Source organism: Pelodiscus sinensis, chromosome 15, assembly GCF_052426305.1.
Source record: "Pelodiscus sinensis isolate ZL-2025 chromosome 15, ASM5242630v1, whole genome shotgun sequence".
In the NCBI taxonomy this organism is placed as follows: Eukaryota; Metazoa; Chordata; order Testudines; family Trionychidae; genus Pelodiscus; species Pelodiscus sinensis.
In genome coordinates, this window is record NC_143066.1 from 19246034 (window position 1) to 19272320 (window position 26287).

Genomic DNA, 26287 nt, shown 5'->3' on the forward strand with positions numbered 1-26287 from the left:
CAGTATTATCCATCTGCTAATAAAGTCCATCCCTCTCTTTCTTTTTCCATTAGTGCATAACAGCAAATCACTATTATGCATAGCTTATTGTAAGCAGTCGTAAAATCTGCCGTGACAATCTGCCCAGACACCAGTTTCCAGCTGTTCATTGAAGTAATAGTTTTCTTATCCACTGCTATAGCAACCCCATCTCTATGTTTTGCTTGTCTACTTGAATGCCCAGAGTAAAAGAAAGTGTAATTTCCACCTGTCAGTTCTCCTGTACTCAGTCACTGTATCTCTTGTAGGGTAGCAAAAGAAACTTGTAATTTCCTTATCTCCTCTGCTTCTAGCTCAGACTGACCTGGAACAAATAAAGTTCCAACATTCCAGCTTATCATAACTGTAATACCTTTAGCTGCTAACTGAAATCCATGTCCATTTTCATTTGTTAGGCATGGTTTAAAAACAGTATCAATCCATTTGGTTTACTATCCTGATTCTATAACAAGTGACTTTTGGATATAATGACTTTGTAGGCTGATCATCCCTATCCAGGATCATGGGAACGCTATGGAACAGGTATCATAGTTCCACTCCAGTCAGCTCATCTTCCAAGGCCAAATTGGAGGTAATAAAATAATTACATGTAATTTTCAGTATACATAAGCATCAGATTTACAAAGGGGAAAAAATAAACAATTTTTGGTTTGACTAGCATTTCTTGAAACAAACAAGACTACCTTTAATACTGACAACTGGTAGGATCATGCAGCTAAACATCTAGTAGTTTATGATGTATGTGAAAACAGTGTTATATATAAGCTATTGTAACTCAGTACTTGTTTTACTGGAAATATCTATTAATACACAAGCTCCTCCTACTGGCATGTCTATGAATTATCAGTGTTAACTCAACAGGAAGCCTCTTGCCCTTGTTTTTGACTGACAGAAGAGAATCTATTAAAAAAAAAGTTCAAAGGGTATAAAATGGGTTTTCCAGAAATAAGGAGTTATGGATCAATAGGACTCCATCTTGATTAAGAAACATGTACTTCTTGGATTTATCTGATTGGATGGAAAACACCAAAGTGTTATCAGTTCCACTGGTGTAAATCCAGAGTAACTCCACTGATGCAGATGCAGCTACTCCTGATCTACACCAGTGTGACAGAAAACAATATCCTAGAGCATTTGGCATAATTATGATTTTAAACCTATTTTTAATATCACATTCTACATTTTATTTAAATATAGAATTATTATGCTTAGTTTATTAAAATATGTATGTAGTATAATACAGAGACTGGATTTCCACTCATCCAGCACTCCTTTCTATGGAAACATCCACAAGCAGCTGAAATTCAATTTCAGCTACTAGTGGCCAGATCTGCTTCCATGGAAACTGATGTCACATGGGCAAAAATAAGTTAGGAGCTTTCAAGACATATATTTTTAAAAAACTTCGCCTCATCTTAAGTCCTCTCAACTTCGATTTCTGTAGGAACGGTATGAAAAAGGCTGCCGGCATCTCAGAGTGTCTTACACTTGTCAGTTTCAGCTGCAGACTGCCTGCTGAGCACTGAAAGTGCTGGTTTACAAAACACTGCCACAAAATGCAGGAGCTGCTAAATGTGTAGGGGAGAGAAGAGGAGAGAGCGAAATTAGAAATGGCGAGGAAAAGATGATTATTCTTCTGACTTGTCTCCTTTTGATGAATGCAATGACATATAGCCTGACTGATCTGCACTGGTATTTTCCATTCAAGCAGATGTCTTTTTAGCCAATCAACAGTTCAGTGTAAAGTTAAGTGCAGTGGTACAAGCTATTCTATGCACATTTCAGAGGTCCTGTATCTAGCAAATACATATAAAGGCTACAATCAGTATAATGGATTCTATTTCAAATTATTTTTGCCAACTGCTTTCTGGGCACATATGTGCAGTATTCTTGTCACTCTCCTTTCTAATTTGTTCTTTTTTATAACAGATTTATCAGCATTTGTATTTTAAGTCAAACCGTTTGGCTAATGTTAGTTTCCAAGCTTAGGATGGCCTTTATTAGGCTGTTTCATTTGAATATTCAGCTCTTTCTTTATTTCATCATCTTATAAACATAATAGTCTTTGCAGGATATATTTTGTAGACTAATTGGTGGAAATTAGGATACCTCTCAAATGTTGGCCTATTCAGCAGAAGAATGGTGAAATGTTATAGTTTTCAGGGTTATTTTTTTACAGTCTTTATTTGTCTGAGACAGAAGATAAATGCATCCTACTGGGACAATCAATTCTGTTTCCCCATTAAGTCATTTTTAGCTTGTACGCATTCCTAATTATTCTGCCCAGCATTTGTTTTGGATACCAATTCAGTTTAATTGATTTTGTCATGGTGTCAAGTTCTGCCTGAGGTGCAGAGAACCTGAGGTGTAGAGAACAGCTTAGACTTACTGCTCTTTTTGATGACCTTTGGTTCTTTATTACTTTCCCAACAGAAAAGGTGTCTGTTGATGAAGTCTCCCAGGCACCAGTTGAGAGCTGCTGGAGGAGATCATCTGAATACCATCTGGGAGCCTGAGGACTTCATCAACATGGCACATGTGGAAACATCTGGGACAGAGGATGCTAGCTCACTACAGTGGCACCTGTGGAAGAATAAGAACTGGCTGCTCTATGGGAAGGAGAATGTCTGTGGGCCACTGAGGATAGTAGATAGTGCTCCACCTAACCCATATTCCACATCCATTGCAGTGAAGAACTGACATGCTGTCCTGCCAAAAGAAGATGAGGAGCAGTCATCAATGGCTGAGGAAAAGCCACTGTCTGCTCCCAAAGTTGGAAGGCTTACAGGTACCGCCCCTGAAAAGTGGCAGCATTAAAGTTCTGAGGGGGATGAAAGCATCCATCTGCCCATCTGACATGAGGTCCGAGGAGGGGTGCTACCTGCCTGAATCCTGCATCTGAGCCATTAGAGAAACACTGCTAAGGCTCATCCATCCCTTTGACCACTACTCCATGCTGCTCATCCACATGGATACTAATGATACTGAGCACATCAGCAGTGTCTACAGGGCTTTGAGAGTGAAGATGAAGGAATTGGGGGCACAGATTGTGTTTTCATCTATGCCCCTAGTTGAGCTTAAGAAAATGAAGGAGAGTAAGGGCACAGGCAGGGACAAGTACATCCTGAAGATGAATGCATGGCTGTACATATGGGCTGTGTCTAGACTGGCAAGTTTTTCCGCAAAATCATTTGATTTTGTGGAAAAACTTGCCAGCTGTCTACACTGGCCGCTTGAATTTCCGGAAAAGCACTGACGCTCTCCTGTAAAATCATCAGTGCTTTTCCGGAAATACTATGCTGCTCCTGTTCGGGCAAAAGTCTTTTTCTGAAAGACTTTTGCGCGAAAGGGCCAGTGTAGACAGCATAGTACTGTTTTCCGAAAAAAAGCCCTGATCGCGAAAATGGCAATCGGGGCTTTTTTGCGGAAAACCGCGTCTAGATTGGCCACGTCTAGATTGGCCACAGACGCTTTTCCACAAAAAGTGCTTTTTTTGCGGAAAAGCATCCTGCCAATCTAGACGTGCTTTTCTGAAAATGCTTTTAACGGAAAACATTTCCGTTAAAAGCATTTTTGGAAAATCATGCCAGTCTAGACGTAGCCATGGTGTCAAAAACAGGGTTTAAGTTTTCTAAAAAAATGAGAGGTATTCCAGGAAGGAGAACTGCTGGGAAGAGCTCATGAGGACCACCTGATCAAGAAGGGAAAGCACAGCTTTGTCTCTAACTCGCTAACCTAGGGTGTGTCTAGACTACATGCCTCCTTCGACGGAGGCATGTAGATTAGCCAGATCGGAACAGGGAAATGAAGCCGCGATTAAAATAATCGAGGCTTCATTTAAATTTAAATGGCTGCCCCGATCTGCCGATCAGCTGTTTGTCGGCAGACCGGGGGAGTCTGGACGGGATGCGCCGACAAAGAAGCCTTTGTTCATCGGCACAGGTAAGCCTCGTGAAACCAGGTTTACCTGTGCTGATGAAGAAAGGCTTCTTTGTCGGCGCATCGCGTCCAGACTCCCCCGATCTGCCGACAAACAGCTGATCGGCAGATCGGGGCAGCCATTTAAATTTAAATGAAGCCGCGATTATTTTAATCGCGGCTTCATTTCCCTCTTCCGATCTGGCTAATCTACATGCCTCCGTCGAAGGAGGCATGTAGTCTAGACACACCCCTAGTGAGGAGGGCTTTAAATTAGATTCAGAGGGGACATCTGAAAAAAGTCCACAGGTAATCATTAAAAAGGTGACCTTAGGAAACCAGGTGTTATGGGGGACATGGAAAATTCAAGTAAATTCATCAGCGCAACAAGAGAGAAGTCAGTGAAAGAAATTTCTCAATGTATTAGATATCTATACAAAAAGGAAAACTGGAAGTATTATTACAAAGGCTACACTATTGCTTAATTGGTATCAGAGATGAGGTGGGATAAATCCCATGAATGGAGTATTAGTATAGAGGGGTATAGATAATTCAGGATCATGAGCATAGAAAAAAAAGGGAGGAGATAGCTTATTACACATAACAATATATATGCACTTGTACTAGGATTCAAAAGGAGGGAAGAGGCAAACTAGTTAAAAGAAGGTAAGAGGTCTACAAGAAACCTCCAAATCAGGAAGAGAGGGTGGATGAAGCAATTTTAGAACAAACAGCAGAAAAACAAGACCTGCTAAATAATGGGGCACTTGAACTACCCAGGTACTTGCTGGAAAAGTAAAACAGCAAAATACAATTTCCAATAAGTCCTTGAAATATATTTTTATTTCAGAAAGTGCTGAAGGTGATTAGGGGACAATCATTTTACACTTGAATGTGACCATCCAGGAGAAATTGGTATTGAATCTGAAAGCAATTTGGTGAAAAGTGATCATGAAATGACTGATTTAATGATTCTAAGGAATGGAAGGAGTGAGACTGGCATGAGGACAATGAACTTTAAAAAAAAGAATTAAAGCAGATTTAGACAAACTAAGAGAAATGGTAGGAAAAGGTTCCATAGGACAAAATCTGAAAGTATAAGAGATGCATCTGACGAAGTGGGTCTTTGCCCACAAAAGCTTATGCTCCAACACTTCAGTTAGTCTATAAGGTGCCACAGGACTCCTCGCCGCTTTTGCAGATTCAGACTAACACGGCTACCCCTCTGATACTATAAGAGATAAAGGAGTTCAGGCAAGATGGCAGTTTCTTAAGGTGACAGTATCAAAATCACAACTGTGAACTACTCTGATCTGAAAGAAATGCAGAAAGAATAGAAAGAGGCCAATATGGCTCCTTCAGAAGTTCTTTAATGAGCTGAAAATAAAAAAGGAATAGTATGAAGAGAGTAAACTTGGGCACACTGTTAAGGAAGAGCACAAAGGAAAAGCATGATCACGTAAGGACAAAATGAGAAGGGTTGACAAACAAAATGAGTTTCACCTAACAAGGGGTATAACAGGCAATAAGAAGAGGTTCTTAAATACATTAGGAGCAAGAGAAAGACTTAAGTAAGTGTAGGGTTTCTACTTAGTATGGGAAAGAAGCTAATAATGGACAGCATTAGGAAGGCTGAGGTGTTTCATGTCTATTTTGCTTAAGTGCTCAATATGGTTGTGATGGGTAGGAGGAGTGCTGGCCAGCACATAGTGACTAAGCTATCATCTTTGAAAAATCATGGAAGTCAGGTGAGGTTCCAGAAGAGTGGAAAAGGGCAGATATAGTGCCCATCTATAAAAAGGGAAATAAGAACAACCTAGGAAACTACAGACCAGTCAGTCTAACTTCTGTGCCAGGAAAGATAATGGAACAGATAATTAAGGAATTTATCTACAAACATCTGGAAGAAAATAAGGTGATAGGTAACAGCCAGCATGTAACTGTAAAGAACAAATCATGCCAAACCAATCTGATAGCTTTCTTTGACAGGATAACAAGTCCTGTGGATAAGGAAGAAGTGGTGAATGTGGTATACCTAGACTTGAGTACGGCATTTGATACAGTCTCGCATGACCTTCTCATCAATAAACTAGGCAAATACAACTTAGATGGAGCTACTATAAGGTGGGTGCATAACAGGCTGGATAACATTCTCAAAGAGTACTTATTAACGGATCACAGTCATGCTGGAAGGGCATAACAAGTGAGGTTCTACAGGAGTCTGTTTTATCATAGAATCATAGAACCATAGAGCTGGCAGAGACCTCAAAAGATCATCAAGTCCAGCTCCCTGCTCTAAGCAAGACGAATCCCAACTAAATCAACCCGGCCAGGGCTTTGTCAAGCCGAGATTTAAACACTTCTAGGGATGGAGACTCCACCTACTTCCCTGGGTAACCCATTCCAGCGCTTCACCATTCTCCTAGTAAAATAGCTTTTCCTAATATCCAACCTAGACCTCTCCCACCACAACTTGAGACCACTGCTCCTTGTTCTGCCATCTGTCACTACTGAGAACAGCCTCTCTCCATCCTCTTTGGAACCCTTCAGGAAGTTGAAGGCTGCTATCAAATCCCCCCTAATTCTTCTAAAAAGACCCAACTCCCTCAGCCTCTCCTCATAAGTCATATGCTCCTGCCCCCTAATCATTTTGGTTGCTCTCCGCTGGACTCTCTCCAATGCGTCCACAACCTTTTTGTAGTGGGGGGCCCAGAACTGGACACAATATTCCAAATGTGGCCTCACCAAGCCGAATAAAGGGGAATGATGACATCTCTGGATCTGCTGGAATGCTCCTCTTAATGCACCCTAATATGCCATTAGCCTTTTTGGCTACAAAGGCACACTGTTGACTCATATCCAGCTTCTCATCCACTGTAACCCCTAGGTCCTTTTCTGCAGAACTACTACTTAACTTGTTGGTCCCCAGCTTGTAACTATGTTTGGGATTCTTCGTCCCAAGTGCTGGATTCTGCCCTTGTCCTTGTTGAACCTCATCAGATTTCTTGTGGACCAATCCTCCAATTTGTCTAAGTCACTCTGGACCCTAACTTTGCCCTCAAGCGTATCTACCTCTCCCTCTAGCTTAGTGTCATCCACAAATTTGCTGAGGGTGCAATCCATCCCCTCATCCAGGTCACTGAACAAAACCGGTCCCAGAACCGAACCTTGGGGCACTCGGCTAGAAACCGACTGCCATCCTGACATCGAGCCACTGATCACTACCCACTGGGTCTGGCCTTCTAGCCATCTTTCTATCCATCTTACTGTCCATTTATCCAATCCACATTCCCTTAACTTGCTGGCAAGAATATTGTGGGAGACTGTATCAAAAGCCTTGCTAAAGTCAAGGTATATCACATCCACTGACTTTCCCATGTCTGCAGAGCCAGTTACCTCATCATAGAAGCTAATCAGATTGGTCAGGCACGACTTGCCCTTTGTGAATCCATGCTTACTATTCCTGATCACTTTCCTCTCTTCCAAGTGCCTCAAAATGGATTCCTTAAGGATCCCATCCACGATTTTTCCAGGAACTGAGGTAAGACTGACTGGCCTATAGTTCCCTGGATCATCTTTCTTTGCTTTTTTGAAGATGGGCACTACATTTGTAAAGTGTATCTATCCATGATCAGGCTATTTTTCTTTATTCTGACTGTTTGGTTTGAACTTCTCTGTGTGAATCCATGCCTTCCCTCTCCCATTCACTATCTAAGGGCTGTTCCCAGAGATTTTCTGTGTTTTAATTTTTTTTTACTTAGTTGATCTGTAACACTTAGCAACCAAGTATGCTTTATCAAGTATATCTTTTGTTAATAAAAATCACTTTTTTAAGGTGATGATTTGCTTGTTGTGTCCTGGAAAGTAATGGGGGGGAGGGTGTCGTCTCTGTGTGTGTCTGCCTGTCTAGACTAAGCAGTCAGCTACCAGAGCTGGCAGCTTGTTTTTCTCAAGCTCTTTTGGGGCAAAAGAGCTTGGGGTACCCCTGAGAGAGGAATTCAAGTGTTTCCCCACTGTTTTCTTTTTTAGGTTATATCATTTGATGGGGGCAGCATTTTTTTGTTTTTTTCTCAGAGCCAGTCACTCCCAGTGACTCTGGGAGTTTCTGTAAGCAGAACCTATAGACGCAAGATATTTAACCACCATCTTCTGCACTCTGAATGCTAGACAGGGGATCAGTGTTGACAATGACTAGATACTCAACACAAACTTTACAACGAAGAAGGAATGCAAGCCATAATATGGAAAGAGCATGTTAAAGAATATTTAGATAAATTTGAATTCAAGTAGGCAGGGCCTTATGAAATTCATCCCAGGATGAGGAACTAGCTGAAACAATCTCGGAACCATTAGTAATGATCTTTGAGAATTCAAGGACAAACATATGTATCTTTATAAACGGGGAACAAAGAAGAACGAGGGACATATAGACCACCTACCTAATTTCAATACCTGGAAAGAAATAATAGAACAAATGATCAAACAATCAATTTACAAGCAGCTTAGCTCTAGGATAATGTGATTACAAGGATTAGCCATCATGGATTTGTCAAGAACAAATCATGCTGGATCAACCTACTTTGCTTCGTCAGAGTTACTGAGTAGGAGTAGACAAGATATATCTTAGCAGTACTCACGGTACCTCTTGATTTCTGTAAGGCTTTTTACGCAGTCTCACCAGATATTCTGGAAGACAAACAAGGGAAATGAGCTCTGGATGAAATGATGTGGGTGCAAAACTAGTTAAAAACTGTACTCACAGAGCAGTTATCAATGGTTCCTTCTCCGATTGGGAAGGCATCTGTAGTAGTGTCCCAATAGAAGTCAGTTCTGTGTCTGGTATCAGTCAGTATTTTCATTAATAACTTGGATAACGGAGAGGTAAGTATGTTTACATAATAATCAGATAACAAAAAGGTAGGAGTACTTGCAAGGACTTTGGGGAGAGGATTAGAATTCAAAAGAACCTCAACAAATTAGTTCTGAGAAAAGAAGGTTGAGAACCTTATAATAATGTTCAAATACCTTATATGCTGTTATAAAGAGGAATGTGACTAATGGCTTTCCATGTCCACTGAAGGGAGGACAAGTTGTAATGGGCTTATGGTTAGAAATCAGGAAAAACTTTCTAATTTTAAAGGTGATTACATTCTGGGAAATAGGCTTCTAAGGGAAGTTGTAGAATTCCCAGCACTGGAAGTTTTCAAGAACAGGTTGGATAAACACCTGTCAAGGATGATCTAGGTTTACTTGGTACCATCGCACATATGATTACTCTTCAATTCCCTTTCAGCCCTATTTTTCTACAGTTCTGGTAACTGTGTGTCATATTGTGAACTCAAATTCTAAATTTACTTTCTATATATGACCAGCTAAATTGCATCATTCTGTCATCTGGTAGTGAAAATGTGCTGTTGTAATTATCTTTCCAGTACAGTAGAGAAAATCACTGCATACACTCTTAGGATGATATTACTACATATTGAAAATATTGAAGTAATTAGAATGGAGAAAGCTTTTGTGTATCAGGATTCACAATACATCTTACATGCAAAAATGAGAGGAGTAATGTTCATTTGTTTGACAAGTAGCAATTTCCACTCATGGATACAACACTGGATTATAGAGACTAGCCAGAACTTCCTCCTTCATGTTCTCAAGTTGTTTGCATTCAAAGATTGTCAGATTGAGTGTAGACAGCTTTAATTACCAAATTAACTTTTAAACAACTCATAATCGATATTCTTGGCATTAGAAGTAACAACAGACAGAACAGGATGAAATAGTAAAAATGTAGCATGTAAACTATTTACAGAAAGCAGGTTCTCAGACACTATTATACATACAGCTAACAACCTCGTCCCTATAAAAAGTGTAAGTCACACAACTCCACATTTTTATAAAATCAAGCAACCTAAAACCACTCAACCTTCAGTAGTGAGAAATGGAAATATCTGTCATCTCTGCTTATCTCCCCTAGTCTCTATCATATCAAGAATACTTGAAAAGTTAAGTCTCCCACTGCTGAAACCACCAACTTTCCTCCTGTGCTACTATGACTCATTAAGTCTGTCAGAGGACCTACTAATGGATAGGAAAGCATCACCATTTGATGGAATTAGCTCAGTACAATCTTTTAATCTTGTTACTGCTTTAGCTTGCCATGTCTTCCACAAGATCATCTTGTTCACTACCAAGCCCAGCTTCTTATAGACTATCTCTGCTACACCAGAGCTGTGGGGTTGAAAGAGACGAAGTTGTAGATGAAGGGGACATGTAGTAGAGCTGATAGATCTCTCACTCTGTAAATCCAGCCTCATTGGATCAGGGGCTCAGGCAATGTGAAGTTACTCCACCCTAAGAGTGGAGTGAAGTCCAAGGAGCAGCTGCTCAGCTGCTCTCTTATCTGACTGGGAGGATTCTTCTCCCCTATTCTCCCTGAAACACTCTTGCGCTAAGCCCAGCTCGCTGGATTTGGAACAAAATGATGATGGATCCCTAAGCAATGGAGCTCACATTTTTTCATCTTTGTTCACATATTCCCCTTAGCAAATAAGCTTCTAAGCTGCTTTGCTCCGGGTTTCACAAATAAATTGCTGATAAAACAATTAAAAACACACTATGGCACACAAATTTAATGAGCTTATTTTTAATAATGAAAGCCTTTTGATTACTACCATAAGAGTGAGTGGCATGATAAAAGTTGTGATAAGAAAACTTGTTTTGATCAACCAACATGTCCTTTTTTAATTATTCCATCAAATAAAGAAGTCTGAGCTGCTTTTCTGAAAGTAACCTTGGGAGGATTGATATTAACATAAGCAACAATATAGAACAAAGTCAAAGAAACCCTTTATTACAGAAAGAGTAGGACTTTAATGAGTGGTAAGCTAACAATACTAAATATGATAGTAAAAATAATAAAAGGGAAATTCACTTCTAAAATATAGTCCTATAAGACTATGACTTTCCTCTGGTAGATCTATCAAATACAGTAAATAAATAAATACATGGACTTTCACAGCAAAAGCTCTTCCTATTATCTTTTATTACTGATAACTTAAGTGCTGACAATATGCTCGATACTGTGGATATCAAGATGTTCTCTAGATTAAAGAACTTTTGAACACAGAAAGGCCTCAACTTGGATTAAGTATTATAGGCTTTTTGGAGTTTTTTAAGCTTTTTTATTGCTTTTTGTGTGTGAGCCTTATTAAAATAGTAGACGTTTAAGAAGGAATTTAATTGAGGAGAGAATTGAGGCATGACATACTGGATTTGGAAATACATTAAATAAATAAATAGAGGACATGAAGATGAGATGAATATGCAAACAAAGGGGTATCTGGGATGGTATTAAAGAAGTGAAGGGGACAAGGAATATCTCAAGTAAGGATGAAGTTGTGCAGTGTATTGAAAGCAAGTAAGGGAAAGATAGTAGAATAAATCAAAGAAGGGTATGACATTGCCTGACCATTAAGTAGTTTTGGTAATAGCATTTTAGCTGAATCAACTAAGTAGGTAGATATCATGGAGAACATCCAGGAGGTGGCCACAATAATCAGTAACAAAATTTTATGTCATCTTGCTGCAAGTTAAAAGTAAAACCCAAATAATCTCAGTAACTAAAACCAGATGGAATTTAAACATAAAAATATACTAAAAAGGGAGCAGTATCTCTGGAAAGAATCAAATACTAATGAATCTTTTTTACAATAAGAGCTCCTTAGAAAAACTTAAAAACCAATCTTCCCTGACAATACACCAGAACTCCTTCCATAGCCTGCCGAGTCTTAAAACAGTAAACCCCAAAGACTTAATATTTAAACTATTTCAGAAGATCACAGTTACAGTAATCTAGTCATCTTCTCAGCTGTGGGTAGTGACCTCTCTCCCCAAGGGTGTCCCACACATCAACATGTGTGACATAGGGTTGCTAAATAAAGGTTAATCTCTAGCACTACGTAATAGTGAATATGCATGTGTCAATTTAGGCTTATGTTTCCTGTCTTTGGATGACTCATCCTGTATGTCGTTCGGATGGCAGAACCACTCAGCTTTGTATTTTTTACACCATAATGCACCAGGACAGGGCATCTGAAAAATCAATAGATTCAAATGGGCATCCACTGATTTATGTTTCAGATGCACTGGAAGAGAAATAAAGCAACAGAAAATGGGATTTTTTTATATTATATTTTAAAATCTGGACCATGTTTCCCCATGTAATATACAATTCTTCAGTCTGCCCTTCATGGCTCCCTCTCAGTCATGAATTATCAGATGTAACCTAACTTTAAAATAATAATTAGTTCATTTTGTGGGATTAGCATTACAAGGAAATTCAGAATTAATTACGGATTATTGTGCTATCTCCTTGCTGGTCCCCCTGATGTTCACAGAGTTCCTCTTTGATCCAGTTAAAATATTACAACCAAATCATTAAGAGGGCATGTAGTAATATCTAGACCATCCCTGACAGCTGTTTGTCTAACCTGCTTTTAATAATCTCAAAATATAGAGATTCTGCGATCGCCCTAGACAATTTATTCCAGTGTTAAATGACTATGACAATTAGGAAGTTTTTCCCTAATGTCCAATCTAAACCACCCTTCTTGCAATTTAAACTCATTGCTTCTTGTCCTGTCAGAGGTTTATGAGAACAATTTTGCCCTCCTCTTTATAGCAACCTTTCATGTGCTTGAAAACTGTTATCAGTTTTCTCTTCACCAGACTAAATAAATGCACTTTTTAAAATCTTGTCTCATAGGTGACGTTTTCTAGACTCTTAATAATTTTTGTTGCTTTTCTCTAGCATCTCTCTAATTTGTCCATGTCTTTCTTGAAATGTGGTGCCCATCATCAAACACAATACTCCAGTTGAGACCTAATCAGCATGAATAGATCGAAAAAATAATTTTTGTGTCTGGCTTACAACACTCCTGCAAATACATCCCAGAATAATGAGGGTTTTTTTAACAGCAGTGTTATACTGTTGACTCATATTTAACTTATGATTTACTATGGCCCTTTCAGTTCCCTTTCCAGAATACTCCTTCCTAGGCAGTCATTTTCCATTTTGTATATGTACAACTGATTATTCTTCCCTTGCTTTGGAGGAGGAAGCACTGTTTTATTCTCTTGTCCTAAAAGGAGATATGACCTGAGGTTTTTTTCCTCCTTACCAGCAAGGAAGCATTCAGTGCAGACCCAGTATGCATATCTCAATCCATCTTCCTTGGAATTCTGGCTCCTATGAGGCATCCAGAGTCATACACAAGAGAACATGGGAAATTGGGGAAATTCAGACTCCCCCTTCAGTTGATGCAATGATCTGCAACTAGGCACGGATCTGGAACAGCAAATAGATTGCTACCCAGAGTGATGTCTTTTTTTTAATACAGAATTGCCACAGGTTAATTGCCTCTAGGCAGACTAACCTGGAATGTGTTCTTCCTTTTCATTCATGTAACTCACCATTCCACAAGGAGAGCCAGCAGCACTCTCCAAGCCCAAAAGCAATCTTCAGTCCGAGGAGAGCCTTGGTACCAGACTAGGCCAAATGACCTGTTCCAGCAGGTGATGCTTGCCGTGAACATTCCACACCACCTGAGCCTACTTCTTGAACAATTTACAGATTGAACACCATATTCTTCTAAGCTGTGCCTTGCTGAGATATGAAGCACCACACTGGGAGGGGATGTTATCTTTCCACATGAATGACAATGTTTAAACCTGAGTGAGGGCATCACTGGGGATGCTATCTAACAACTAACACTATCTAATGACCACTAACTAACTTTATACAAAGTCAGACTAAATGTAAGACTGTTTTCCTACAGCACACAGAGCTCCAACTTCATCCACAGCAGTGAGAAGGAACTGAGGGGAGAGTTGGAGCTGTGCTTCCTGCCAGGGGAGGAGGAATAGGCATAAGATGTGAGGGCTTGCCTCCCTTTTATGGGTACTGCTAAGCAAAAAAATAGTCTGAAACTCTGGCACACAGGTCATGCACACACTTAAGTGGACTATATGTTTGCAGCTACTCAAAGAACAGATTTGCAGATGGTTCCTTTCTACAGGCTCTCTGAAACACTCCCTGAAGCTAGCTGGTAGCATGCAGTCCTTAGCTATATATACTAGTACCCTATTGTGCTCATCAAAGAATGCCATCTTCTTAAAATGCTCTTTAGGAAGAGATAAATAGCAAGGAATTATAGACTGGCTAGGTCAACATCAGTTGTAGAAAAATATTACAAACAATTTGTGGTAATTTGGTGAGGTAACTCTTTGAAAAGCAGAATTTCATTACAGAGAGCTGACACAGATTCAGGAAAGGGAGGTCTTGTGGGATTCTATTAAGATACAGCAGAAGTGGTAAACAAGAAAAGCTCCATTCATAGTTTTTAAAATATCATCAAATTATTCCATTGTCATTAAAGAAAAATATATATCCAGAAAAAACCTGACATCTGATTTTTACAACTTAAATTTTTTATTTCAATTTGTCTGATATGTCAGCTGGATATTCTTTCTCAGACACAGCACACAGTATGAGCATGCAAGCTAATTTTTAAAGGTATGTGGATAATTTATCATATAGATCCCTCTCATGTGGAGATGTGAGAGACTGAAAAATGCAATCATGACACAAGTGCAACAGTGCTCCAGTTAATGCAAAAGGGAACAGACTTGCTAGACTAAGGGTACGTCTACACAGTAGTGTTATTTTGGAATAAATAACATAGTCTGCATTCATACCACAAGCAGTTATTTTGACATAATGTCAAAATAATGTCAAGCTAGAGGACTTCTTACTCCGACTTGTGTAACTCTCATTTTACAAGGAGTATGGGAAGTTGGAGGAAGAGTGCTCTTCCTTGGACTTCCTGCTGTGTGTATAGTGCCAAAAGCTGAAATAAGTTATTTCGACTTAAGTTACACAATCTACGTACCTCAAGTCACGTAGCTTATTCAGCTTTAGCCCTACTGTGTAGACGTGCCCTAACTTATTTTTTTCCTGACCAGCAATTCTTTGGCTTGATCAGGTAAAGAAATGTATTAAAAGGTGTCCATAATACCAGTTTCAAAGTGTGTGAATTGCTGCTACTTCTTTTTCCTTCTAAATTGATCAGGGTCAATGTTATTATTTTTGATCCACACAAAAGGTGACCTGTAATAATGGAATAAAATTGAGTTTGTCATTTTTGCTTCTCTATGATGGATGAAGAAGGCTTACAACTCTTCTATACCCCACTCAAAAAAATTTTTTTTTTTTTTAAAAGAAATACTGAAGAAATATCAGAAAAGTTAAATCTGGACTTCCGATTTTACTAGAAGACTCTTGAGTGTCTCAAATCTTCACTGGAAGATATTTTCAATCCTTAAGCAATGAGATACTGAGTAAAACAGAATGTGAATGAGAACACAAGGCTGAAAGTAAATAGGTATAATTCCAGCAACTGGACTACATAGTATGTAGAATGAAATGAATGCCAATGCAAGAGGTTAAAGTTTCTTCTTAGATCTTGCTCACCAAAAGCTAAGATCTGACAACTCAGTTCTTTAATGAGAGGCAAAATTACTCATCAGGGTAGAGAAAGATATTTGTGGACCTTAGGAGAATTATTTTGGATGTCAGAAGGTGTCTAGTAGTTCTTGAAGAGTTTGGGGTCAAAGAGGGAGAAAGCTGTACTTCTATGTCAAAGGAAAGGAAAAAACACCTCTTAAAATTTAACTACATTACAGGAGGTCTCCTTCATTAATGATAACTTGTTTTAACTCAATTTTTCAGTTTTTACTGGTCACATTTTTAAGATTTAGTAGAAGAATATGGTAATCAGCAGAAAAAAATAACAGTTGAACAATCATAGGCAATTGCAATCCATATTAAAGACCATTTGTGTAACGAACTAACAAAGAGATGTTAATTTTAACTATTAATCAAAAAGCATATATTTACAAAAATAAGGCAAACTGAAAAATATTCACTCGTGTAATATCTTAAGTAACATACTCCATATCAATATTTAACCTTATTTTTCAAACATAGCATCATGTTCTTGTTAGCAGTGTCACAAAAAACAACACTAAGTTTTAATTATGAAGTTGGATGAATCAGCTTTTAAAAAAATCACCAAGGAAATGCAAAAAGAGCAAATGAGTTTATATGGTGAAAGAGCTGAATCAACTAGTTTTAATCGTCAATGAGAAAATTAAAATTATTAAGTAAAAAGAATAACTAAAGTTTTCTGACAAATTTTTCATCCTGTGAATGTCATTTAAGTCCTATCTGTATTTTAAGGTTCTTACAGAGCTGACTTTATGGTTCTCATAGCACATTTTTTCTTGGTTATCTAATGGCAGTAACTGGAATTTTGTAAAAGCAAGTTGCTTGCCTGGGTAAAAGGTTTCCTAATGGAGGTTAACTAGCAAGAAGGGAGAAGAACTATTTACAATAAACAGCAAGAAACTGAGAAAAAATGTAGCTCATATTGAATATACCCATTCCTATATTCTGATATCAACAAATAGTTAAGGTTTATTTTCTACCAGTGCATAAAATACAGACAGAGCTGCCGTTGTAAACAGGCATAGGTTCATTGACTTTATGTGATGAAGAACTGTCCAACAGTTTTTAAATGAACCTTAAAATTGTGAAATCACTAAATACAAAGGTACAAGTAAGTAATTAACAGACATAATTGGCTCATTATTTGTTATAAGCAGGAACCTGGTTTTGGTCTCCATTTAGTAACATTCAACCTATTTCCACCCATGTTATCTGAATATAATGCCATTTGTATACTCTGGTAGTCCCTTTTCTCCCTTCTGGAATTTGATGAAAATCTCAGTACAGTGGAGTCTGGATTAACTGACATTCGGTAATCTGACACTCCGCTTTATCTGACCCTTCAGCTCCCGGGGACTTTGTCGGATACAGCACGGGCCGGGAGAACGGCCCCACTTGCTGCCCCGTCGCTCTCTAGGAGCAGCTGCTGCCGCTCTTGCCAGGGACAAAGCGGCCCCGGCAGGAGTGGCAGCAGCTTCTCCTAGACAGCAACGGAACAGCTGATGCCGCTCCTGCCGGGGACGTTCCCCTGCAGGAGCGGCATCAGCTGTTCCATTGCTCTCTTGGAGCAGCTGCTGCCTGGATGCTTCCAGGCAGGAGCAGCAACAGCTTCTTCTAGAGAGCAACGGAACAGCTGATGCTGCTCTGCCGGGGATGCTTCGCCCCTGGCAGAAGCGGCATCAATTGTTCCGTTGCTCTCTACAGTAGAATCTGTATCATCCGACATATTCGGTAAACTGACCATGTGTCGGTCCCATTTAGGTCGGATGATAAGGACTCTACCGTATGTGAAAAATGAAGAGAGAAACTGAGAGCACAAATTAAAACTGTCCCTGAGAGCCACTGATTTGTATGACAAGCAGTTATCCAGAAATGTACTCAATATCAGTTTTATAACTGATTGGCAGTTCATAGATTTATGATATTTCTTAAATGCATTAGACACACAGAGGTTTTTTTTTTCTAAATAAGCTATTTAGATGACCTTTCACTATGTCTTCTAAATCAAATACATTGTGCAGCAATAGTCAGTCTTTAATAACTTCATCATTTGTAATCAGTCACAAAATGATCACACTACAATATGCAGGTAATGCATAATAATTGTTGCATCATTATGTTATAGCACTGTGTTGTTTCAACAAGTCATCAAGTTGATGCAACGTCAAGATGTAACACTTTTTATTCCATGAAAGGAATACAGTTAAATACAGTGCTAGATAGTCAACCAACATTTACCCCTCTTTTAGTATTTTCTAAACTTATTTTTCAGCAACATTTTTGTATGTTATTTTAAAAGTATGCTTAGCTCTCAGGTCTTTCTTGACTTTCCCACCCCACCCCTAACTACTTATTTCTAAGGACATTGTGACTCATTTTTTAAAAGAAAAAATTGGGATTATTGCTAGAATATTTAAAAACTTATCCCTGCTGAATTATGTAAATTGGCCTTACTGCAAATTTCTACATGGAGGTGATCTTAGAGACTCTCAGAAGAAGGGCAGGAGTGACTGGCCATACACACATTAAATACGGGAGACACTGAAAAAGAGAGAAACACTTACACAATTACATCTTGGAAAGCTTTTTATTCCTGTATTTAACCTAAAACGTTCTTATAAATTTGTCAATCAAGCTTTACATATTAAGCAAAAGTCACAGACTGCCAATGCCACAAACATAACAAAAACTCACCCAGAGTATGCTTAGTGATTCAGAACTACCTCTAATTTTCCTAGGAATTCACCTTTTAAGTTTTGTGACAGATGTGAGACCTGAGAAGCATAAACATGTCAAAAGACTATTACACTGAGATGTACTAGAGATGTACTGGATGCTATGGGCATATTATTATATGTGCCTTTGTGAAGTACGAATTTTATTCTAGAATCATCGGGGTGGGTTACCAGGTTTCCACCGGGAACTAAAACAATGGGGTAATAACTGCAAATACCAGGCCAGGAAACAATTTCAGAGGAGTATCAGCCACTGGAGGGAATTGCTTTTGCCTATACTAGTTCAGATCATGCCCATGTGGCACAGCTGACAAAGAACGGGCTTTTGTTATAAATGGAACTAAGTCAGAAACTCTCATTTTGACCCTTGAATTGACATGACACTGTAATCAAGAGAGCAAACTGTGCTGGGAGGAATTTGAAACCAACAGATGGATTCAAAGATGGATTACATTTGGAAAGCTTAGTATGCGTGTAGACCAGTGACACTCAGATTAAAGCTCCTGAGCCATGTATGGTTCTTTAATGTTCTCTTGTGGCTCCTTGCAGCACATACTAATTAAATCACACAGTGTTTTACTATCAACTAATCTAAGTTATTAACCAAAATTATGTATTTTATATATATATATATTTATATATATATATATATATATATATATATAATACATAGAAAAATTGGGATATAACTACAATATATACATAAAATATAAGTATAATTAATTGTTATATTTGTTAGTTAACAACTAATCTAAGTTAACCAATGCTTTTACTATATTATTAGCCAATTGTAGTCAATAATTATATATATACAACTAAATATTTCCCTTCAAACTGTTTAAATATGAATATATAGTCCTAGAGAAAACTGTTTAAATATGAATATATAGTCCTAGAGAAAATAAAACAATGAATTCACCCTATCATGGCTCTTGTGGGCAATACTGATCACTAATTTGGCTCCTCAGCCACTGAGGTCTGAGTATCACTGACATAGACAGTTTATTGTTTTAGGATATGTTTTCTCTGTGATACTTTTGTCCATAGACACTGAATCCATGGTTGCTCAGCATCGACCATAAGCCTTCTCCTTCACCTCTCACCCAGCACCTGCCACCCACTGGCAGCCCCACGATTCACCACCTCCCACCAGCCAGAGATCAGTTGATCAGCAGCATGCAATTCTGGGAGGGAGGGCCAGTGTACTCACAGTAGGGGGTGGAACAGGGTGGAGAAAACTGGGTGAAGGTTTAAGGGAACAGGTGGAATGGGGTGGGGTTGAGCACCCCCCGCATATTACAAATCAGCACTTCTGCTTCTGTCATAAATAAATGTACTGTGCTCTGTGAAAACTGGTTGGTAACTGATAAACACCGTCATTGTCCTTTGACAGAGCTAACTGAGGGTACGTCTAGACAACAGGCTTTTGTCGACAGAAGTTTTGTCGACAGATATTGTTGACAAAGAGCGTCTAGACTACATCCAGTTCTGTCAACAAAGCAAGCCGCTTTGCTGACATGACAGTGTAGATGCAAAGGACAGTGTAGATGGAATAACGCCTTCTGTCAACAGAACTCTGTCGACAAAAGGCGTTATTCCTCATAGAATGAGGTTTACAGCCGTCAACAAAACTGCTGAGTTCTGTTGACATTACTCTGATCTTTCCAAACATTCTCACGCCCCATCTCTCTTCTCTGCCCCCAACTTATCTTCTTCAAGATTAAACTCTAACCTTCTTTTCTAATCAAATCTATCCTCCCATCAGAGTCAATTCCTCCCCTAATTCCTCATCTAAATCAATTCAAGGTCTTACTATTCAAGACCTTCTTTTTTTTCTACTTATTCATCAGCCTATCCCTCAATGAAATCGATTCTCACTTACTCATTTAGTTCATGAAGCTATTTGCACTCAGCTCACATTTGGCAGGTGTTCTTCACAGCCACATGGACTAAAAACTGGTTTTAAATGAAAGCTAAGACTCTGCAGCCTGATGGACCTCATCTGTCTCTAGAAAGGCCAGAATGCTACATTCTGCACAGTCTTGAACCAGCTTTAGGTCTAGAATAGAGTTCCCTGTGAGTCTGAGACAAATTTTGGTCCTATGCCTCCAAAACATTAATTAGCACCACAGAAATAGTTTCAGGTATTTTTAGTATTTAATTTAATTCAGATTATGGATTCCTGGTCACTGATAATGTGTTATTTTAATAGTCTCTTTGCAGCCAGTGGAACTACTCATGTGAATAACTGCCCACTAATGTAAGGAACTCACAGTTTCTCGCTTTTCAAACACACATTCTTTTATTTTTGGGCATTGTGTTTTATCAGTTTAAACGTAAATCCAAAACCCCTAAGAATCATTTCCCAAACTCCATACAGTAGTGATGTTTTCTTGGATTATATAGAATAACCATAATTCTTTCATGTTGTCAGTTTTTAAGATGTTTAAAAGGGCTACTAGAAACTAAAGACTAAAAAATAGGCTTTGTGTTGTTTCAAATCTCACTACTTTCCAGAAACAAAAAATCACTCATGTATGTTTAGGGCAGAAGAAGCTTTCCAGTTGCCAGCCTCTGTAAAAATCACTAGGGTTTGTATTCATTTTGGAAATGATGCCACTTTTTCAGAGAAATGCTGGCAGCTTTCACAAAGGGTGCCAATTTTTTGAAAAGCAAACAATGTTAAACAGATTACTTGACACCCTTTTCCAAAGTCAAGTTCTTTCATGCAATCAAGAACAGGGAAGGGTGCTTTGAAGTGTTGCATATTTAATTGTATTAGCATTTCCAATGTTTCACATTTTATAACTAGGATGTAAAAATCTGCTCCAGATTCAAATTTGGTATAAATGGCCTCAAGGAATATTGGTTTTGTTATAAATTATGTATGTTTAATGACAGAATAAGTGTAGGATGGATTTTTGTTAGGAGAAACTGTTGATTTAGCCAGCATTTAATACACAATGTACAATCACATTTAGTATTTTGAAAAACAAATGGAAACATACATAAACCATGACAAGTAAAATCTGCAGTATGTGTGTATATATCACATGCATACATAAACCACTGCAGAAACTCTTATGGGCATTTGGCAAATACAGATTAGAAAATATAAAAAAATAAACTCATCTCCCCCATTCCATTCAGATAAACAGAGGATTTATGGTTTTTAAACTGAATTCAGATTCTAAATTAACTAACAATTTTCTATCCCAATTTCATTTTCAAATTCAATATTGCAAGTTAATTTTCAAATGTTAAGTTTTTAAGATTTTACTTACAGAGGCTAACAAAGAAATTGACAATAAAAATAGAAACTCTGTACTCCATCCATCATCAAAATATGGGCAGTTTAGGACCGAGAGAAATTAAGATATTCATTATGTCAATGATTTCCTTTAAGTGATTGATAAAACAATAACAGTCATTATAATTATTTCGGATGCTGAATCACAATAGAACTAGAAAACTAGCAACGGTCGCTCAGAGTCTCCAATCAGATGATGTGTGCTCAGTGCACGGCTGTGGAGTAATGAAAAAGGTGCTTTAAATTACTTTTGCAGTCCCTGATCATGGGGCTGGCAGATGCTTTCCCTGACACAAATATGAGAAGACTTCTTATGGTTACTACTCAAGACCCTCAGGGATCATTCTGATTGAGAAGTGTCAGAATATAGAGATGCCCTAACCACGTCCCTAAAACCCATGTGCCAAGAGAGGACTAGCAAAGAAGCTGCTACAGAACCCCTAAGTTACCACAGGATTCTCCTTACGCGGAGGGAATACTCCTGGGCTATTTAGGATAGGATTATAGATTCTACTAGTATAGGAGAGTCATGTCCCTTTAGATCTTTTATGCATTCATGGTCTTAATTTACTATTGCAATTTTTTTCTTCTTTCAAAGATTAATCAGAGTATTGATTTGTTATAAGAAAATATGTTATTTTGTATCATTGTTTTTAATCAACAACTGCAGAAGAACATATTTGCTTTTTTACATTTTACAGAATAAAATACACAGACCTTGATTTCTACTCTCAAGTATTAAAGTTGGCATAACTCCATTCAGATCAATAGAGTTATCCCTTGATGCAAATCAGCGTGACTAAAATCAGAATCAAATACAGGCTATCCTTGGATATTAAAATATGTTCTACTGAGAGTTTTCTAAAGTACAACATAAAGATTTTAATCCAAAATGGAATTACAATAATTATCTGGATTTCTGTCTGCTTTATTTCAGAGAGGGGGAGTATACATTTTGTTTTTATATTGGGCAGACTTTGAGGAGACGTAAGGAAAAATCCCAGCTATATTATTAAAATCTTTAAAGTTACGGCTATACTACAAGTTTTTATCAGAAAAAGGTATGCAAAATGCAGAGTGCATTTTGCGTACCTTTTCTTATTCTTTTGTCGGAAGAGGCTTTTCCAACATTTAGCCTGTCTAGACTGGGCCAAATGTCAGAAAAAAACCCCTCTTTCAGAAGCCCCCTTCTTCCTTGTGGAACGAGGAATACAGGGGCTTTAGAAAGAGCACGTTTGCTCTTCCGCAAAAAAAACCCCCAAAAAAACCAGAAGAGCAAACGCGTTCCCTGGACGTGGCAGAGCTTTTCCGGGATACCTCCAGTATTCCGAAAACCCCCTGCAGTCTAGTCGTACCCTAAGTTAACAAAGAAGTGAAAACTTCTTCACATAAGAATCAAATGATCTTCGCTGTCCTGCAGAAAAAACATTTCATTGGAAGTATAAATCACCATTTCTTTTTAAGGACCCGACAGACTTCCAGCCAAATGCTATTACAGTGTTTGCTAAATGATTAAACTAGTCCATAGGGAGCCAGACATGACTAGAGGAGTCCTACCCCCATAAATATTATGGGTGCCTACAGCTGGACCTGCTAGCTCTTCCTTATAGATTATTCAGTAATTTTATTGTGAAAAGTCATTTAAAAGTTGCAAGTTTCTCTGCTATGATGTGGTTTCAATGCAACACTTTATTTTAAAAAGGTGCTAAGTTAAATAGAATAACATTTATTTTGCCACATTCTGGTTCAGCTGAGACAGTAGAAGTTCAGAGGAGCTCCACCGAGGTCAATATGTAGCCCATTCAATACTTTGGGGAAAAGAATCCCTAAATTACCTTCCTTCCTCCCTGTTCATGAGCAGCTCAGAACATGACAGCTTTTCAAAAACACTATATTCCAATTGTCCTGTTTTTGGCTGAGTAAATGCTACACACTAATCTAAGGGTGGGCAATCATTTTTGGTGGGGGGCCACTCCAAGATTTTGGAAAGTGATTAAGGGCCGTACTTTTCTGTGGAGGGGATGCGGGGTCTAGGACGAAGATTGGGTACAGAATGGCACATGAGGTAAGGGACTGGGGTGCAGGAGACGGTGTGGGGTCTGAGATGGAGTCTGGGTAAAGGAGGGGGTTGTGACCTGAGGCAACGGAATGGGATGCACGGTCAGGGAGGAGTTCTGGGTGCAGGAGAAGACTCTGGACTGGGAGAGAGGTGCAGGAGAGGTTCAGGGTCTGGGAGGGAGTTGTGACCTGGGGGCAAGGAAATCACATGAAGCCTCCCTGCTCCCTCCAGAGCAGAGAGGCACATGGAGCAGCCCTGTACTTAAGATAGCAGCTGCTGTGCGCCTGAGGATCCGGGCAGGGGGATCTGCGGGAAGGATCTGGTGGCTTAGCAGGCCAGATCTGGCCTGCAAGAGGTATCTTGCCCACCCCTGCACTAATCCCCCAAAAATCACTCACAAGCATCCAATTTTTTTACATCAAAACAACCATTTTCATGGGCAATTTGAGACAAGAGAAAGATACTGCAACCACAGTAGTCAAAGAATACCAAAACTCCTTTGTACAACCTAGGTTTCACTGATAAGGATCAACCCATATTTCCTCCATCCTACAGGAACCAACATACATGGTTTGAAACACTGATCAGATTGTTAAGTCCCTACATAGCCTGAGAGCTACTGCCTCTGGCTCACAGAAATTACAGATGGAAACAAATCAGAGGGACCATAAATCAATATTGTGAATGAAATGTATGTAGTATTGCTGGATTCTGCTTTTGTAGAAACAGAGAAACATGAATACATGTAGCATCAAGCGATCACTCCTGACACCATACCAATTACATCACCAAAGAGCTGTCAATTCCTCACCATCATAGCTCAGCTTAAGATATCATCTTTGCAATGCTAGATAGCTTTCCTCAGGAAAAGGTTTACAACTAAAGAATGCTGCACTTCAGGTCAGATCAAAACCAATGTCAAGTGCAGTAGCAACGTTAGTGTCAATGCAGCTGTGCTGATTTATACAGCTGAGGATCTGCTCCAACAGGTATACTTGTATAGCTTACCTCTCTACCTTAGGCAACTTGTTGACTATGTTTGTCCTATACTATCAAAATAGCACCTGTACTAATGATCAACCACTATGGATGGGATAGAACATTTTGTCTGTAGTTACCAGGGGTTTCTTTAAGACAGAAATTGGACAGCTGGGGAAGAAAATTCAATGCTCAAATAGAAAGCATCCTCTGGATGTTGTTTAAGTGCTCCCCCTTTTTTTTTGAAATGGGGAAGGGTTTGTTTGGCATTTTCAAAGGTTTTCCGAGTATGGTTCTTATAGCGTTGGGGTCAAAACTCCTCCTTTCCTTTCTCTTATGAATTCTGTGTATTTTAATACATTCATTTTACATTAATAAAAAACCTAAAGGGTGCAGTTAAGACAATCTCTCCGATGGCATGTCTACTTAAAATGTCACAGCAATGCAGGGGCACCTCTGTGGAACTTCAGTGAAGATTTTCAGCGACTGGAGGAGTTATTCCATCAGTCTAGATAATCCACTTCCCTGAAAGATTCTTCCAGGTTGATGGAAGAATTATCCCATTCACTTAGTAGTGTCAACACCAGAGGGTTAGGTTGATTTAACTACTTTACTCAGGGGTGTAATTTTTTTACACTCCAGAGTGATGTAATTATATCAACTTAATTTCCTAGGCTACATCAAGACTCAAAATAACATTTTTTGAGGAGTACAGAAACTGTCGAAAAAGCTCCCCGCTGTCGGCAGAGCCGCAACTACACTGTACTTTCACTTTCAAAAGGGCATGTGATTGGCACAGTGACCGAACGTGAGTATGCAAATGAATCATGGGATATTTAAATCCCGGGCTCATATGTACTTTTGAAGTGCTTGATTTGCATCCCATCTGTAGACCAAGCCTGTGAGAGGGGTATTAAAGGAATTATATAACGTACTTGTTAGTTTTCCATTTTTCCTTGCTAGATGGCAAAATCCTTTTCTTCCTTTCTCCCTGTTCAGGCTTTGGGCTTGTCTTCACTACATGAGGGATAGATACTCCAGCGATTGATTTATTGTATCTGCTTATATGTGAGATAAATTGACCTCCAAGCACTCTCCCATCAACTCTGCTACTCCAGAAGGAAGAGAAGAGTAGGTGAAGTTGACTGGAGAGCACCAGCCACCTATCATACTGCATGGAAGACACTGCAATAAGTAGGTCTAAGTATGTTGACTTCAGCTATGCTATTTGCATAGCTGAAGTTGCATATCTTAGATTGACTGGGGAGGGAGGAGGGAGATAATACTGTAGACTAAGCCTTCCTCACCTATTTGTTCACATTCTTCTTTTAAAAGGACGGATTCTGCCGCTACATTCTAGCCCCTGAAGGTATGGAGCTTTGAATTATAGAATCATAAAATCATAGGGTTGGAAGAGGCCTCAAGAGGTCATCGAGTCCAACCCCCTGCTAAAAGCAGGATCAGTCCCAACTAAATCATCCCAGCCAGGGCTTTTTCAAGGTGGGACTTAAAAACCTCTAGGGATGGAGATTCTACCACCTCCTAGGTATCCCATTCCAGTGCTTCACTAACCTCCCAGTGAACTAAACTTCCCCCACTGCAACTTGAGACCATTGCTCCTCATTCTGTCATCTTTACCACTGAGAACAGCTTCTCTCCATCTTTTTTGGAACTCC

The 26287-nt window shown here is 39.0% G+C and overlaps 1 protein-coding gene across 5 annotated transcripts in view; it reads right to left on the reverse strand.

Moving 5' to 3' along the window:
* Positions 1 to 26287, reverse strand: part of SNX29 (sorting nexin 29) — a 472527-nt gene that overhangs the window by 15128 nt on the left and 431112 nt on the right. The window contains exon 21 of one of the 5 annotated variants that reach the window (XM_075899353.2): positions 8600 to 8643. The exons of the other annotated variants lie outside the window; for them this stretch is intronic. Coding sequence (XP_075755468.2) covers positions 8622 to 8643 — 22 coding nt within the window. The 3' untranslated portion in view covers positions 8600 to 8621. The remainder of the gene's footprint in view (positions 1 to 8599; positions 8644 to 26287) is intronic. 5 annotated transcript variants of the gene reach the window in all.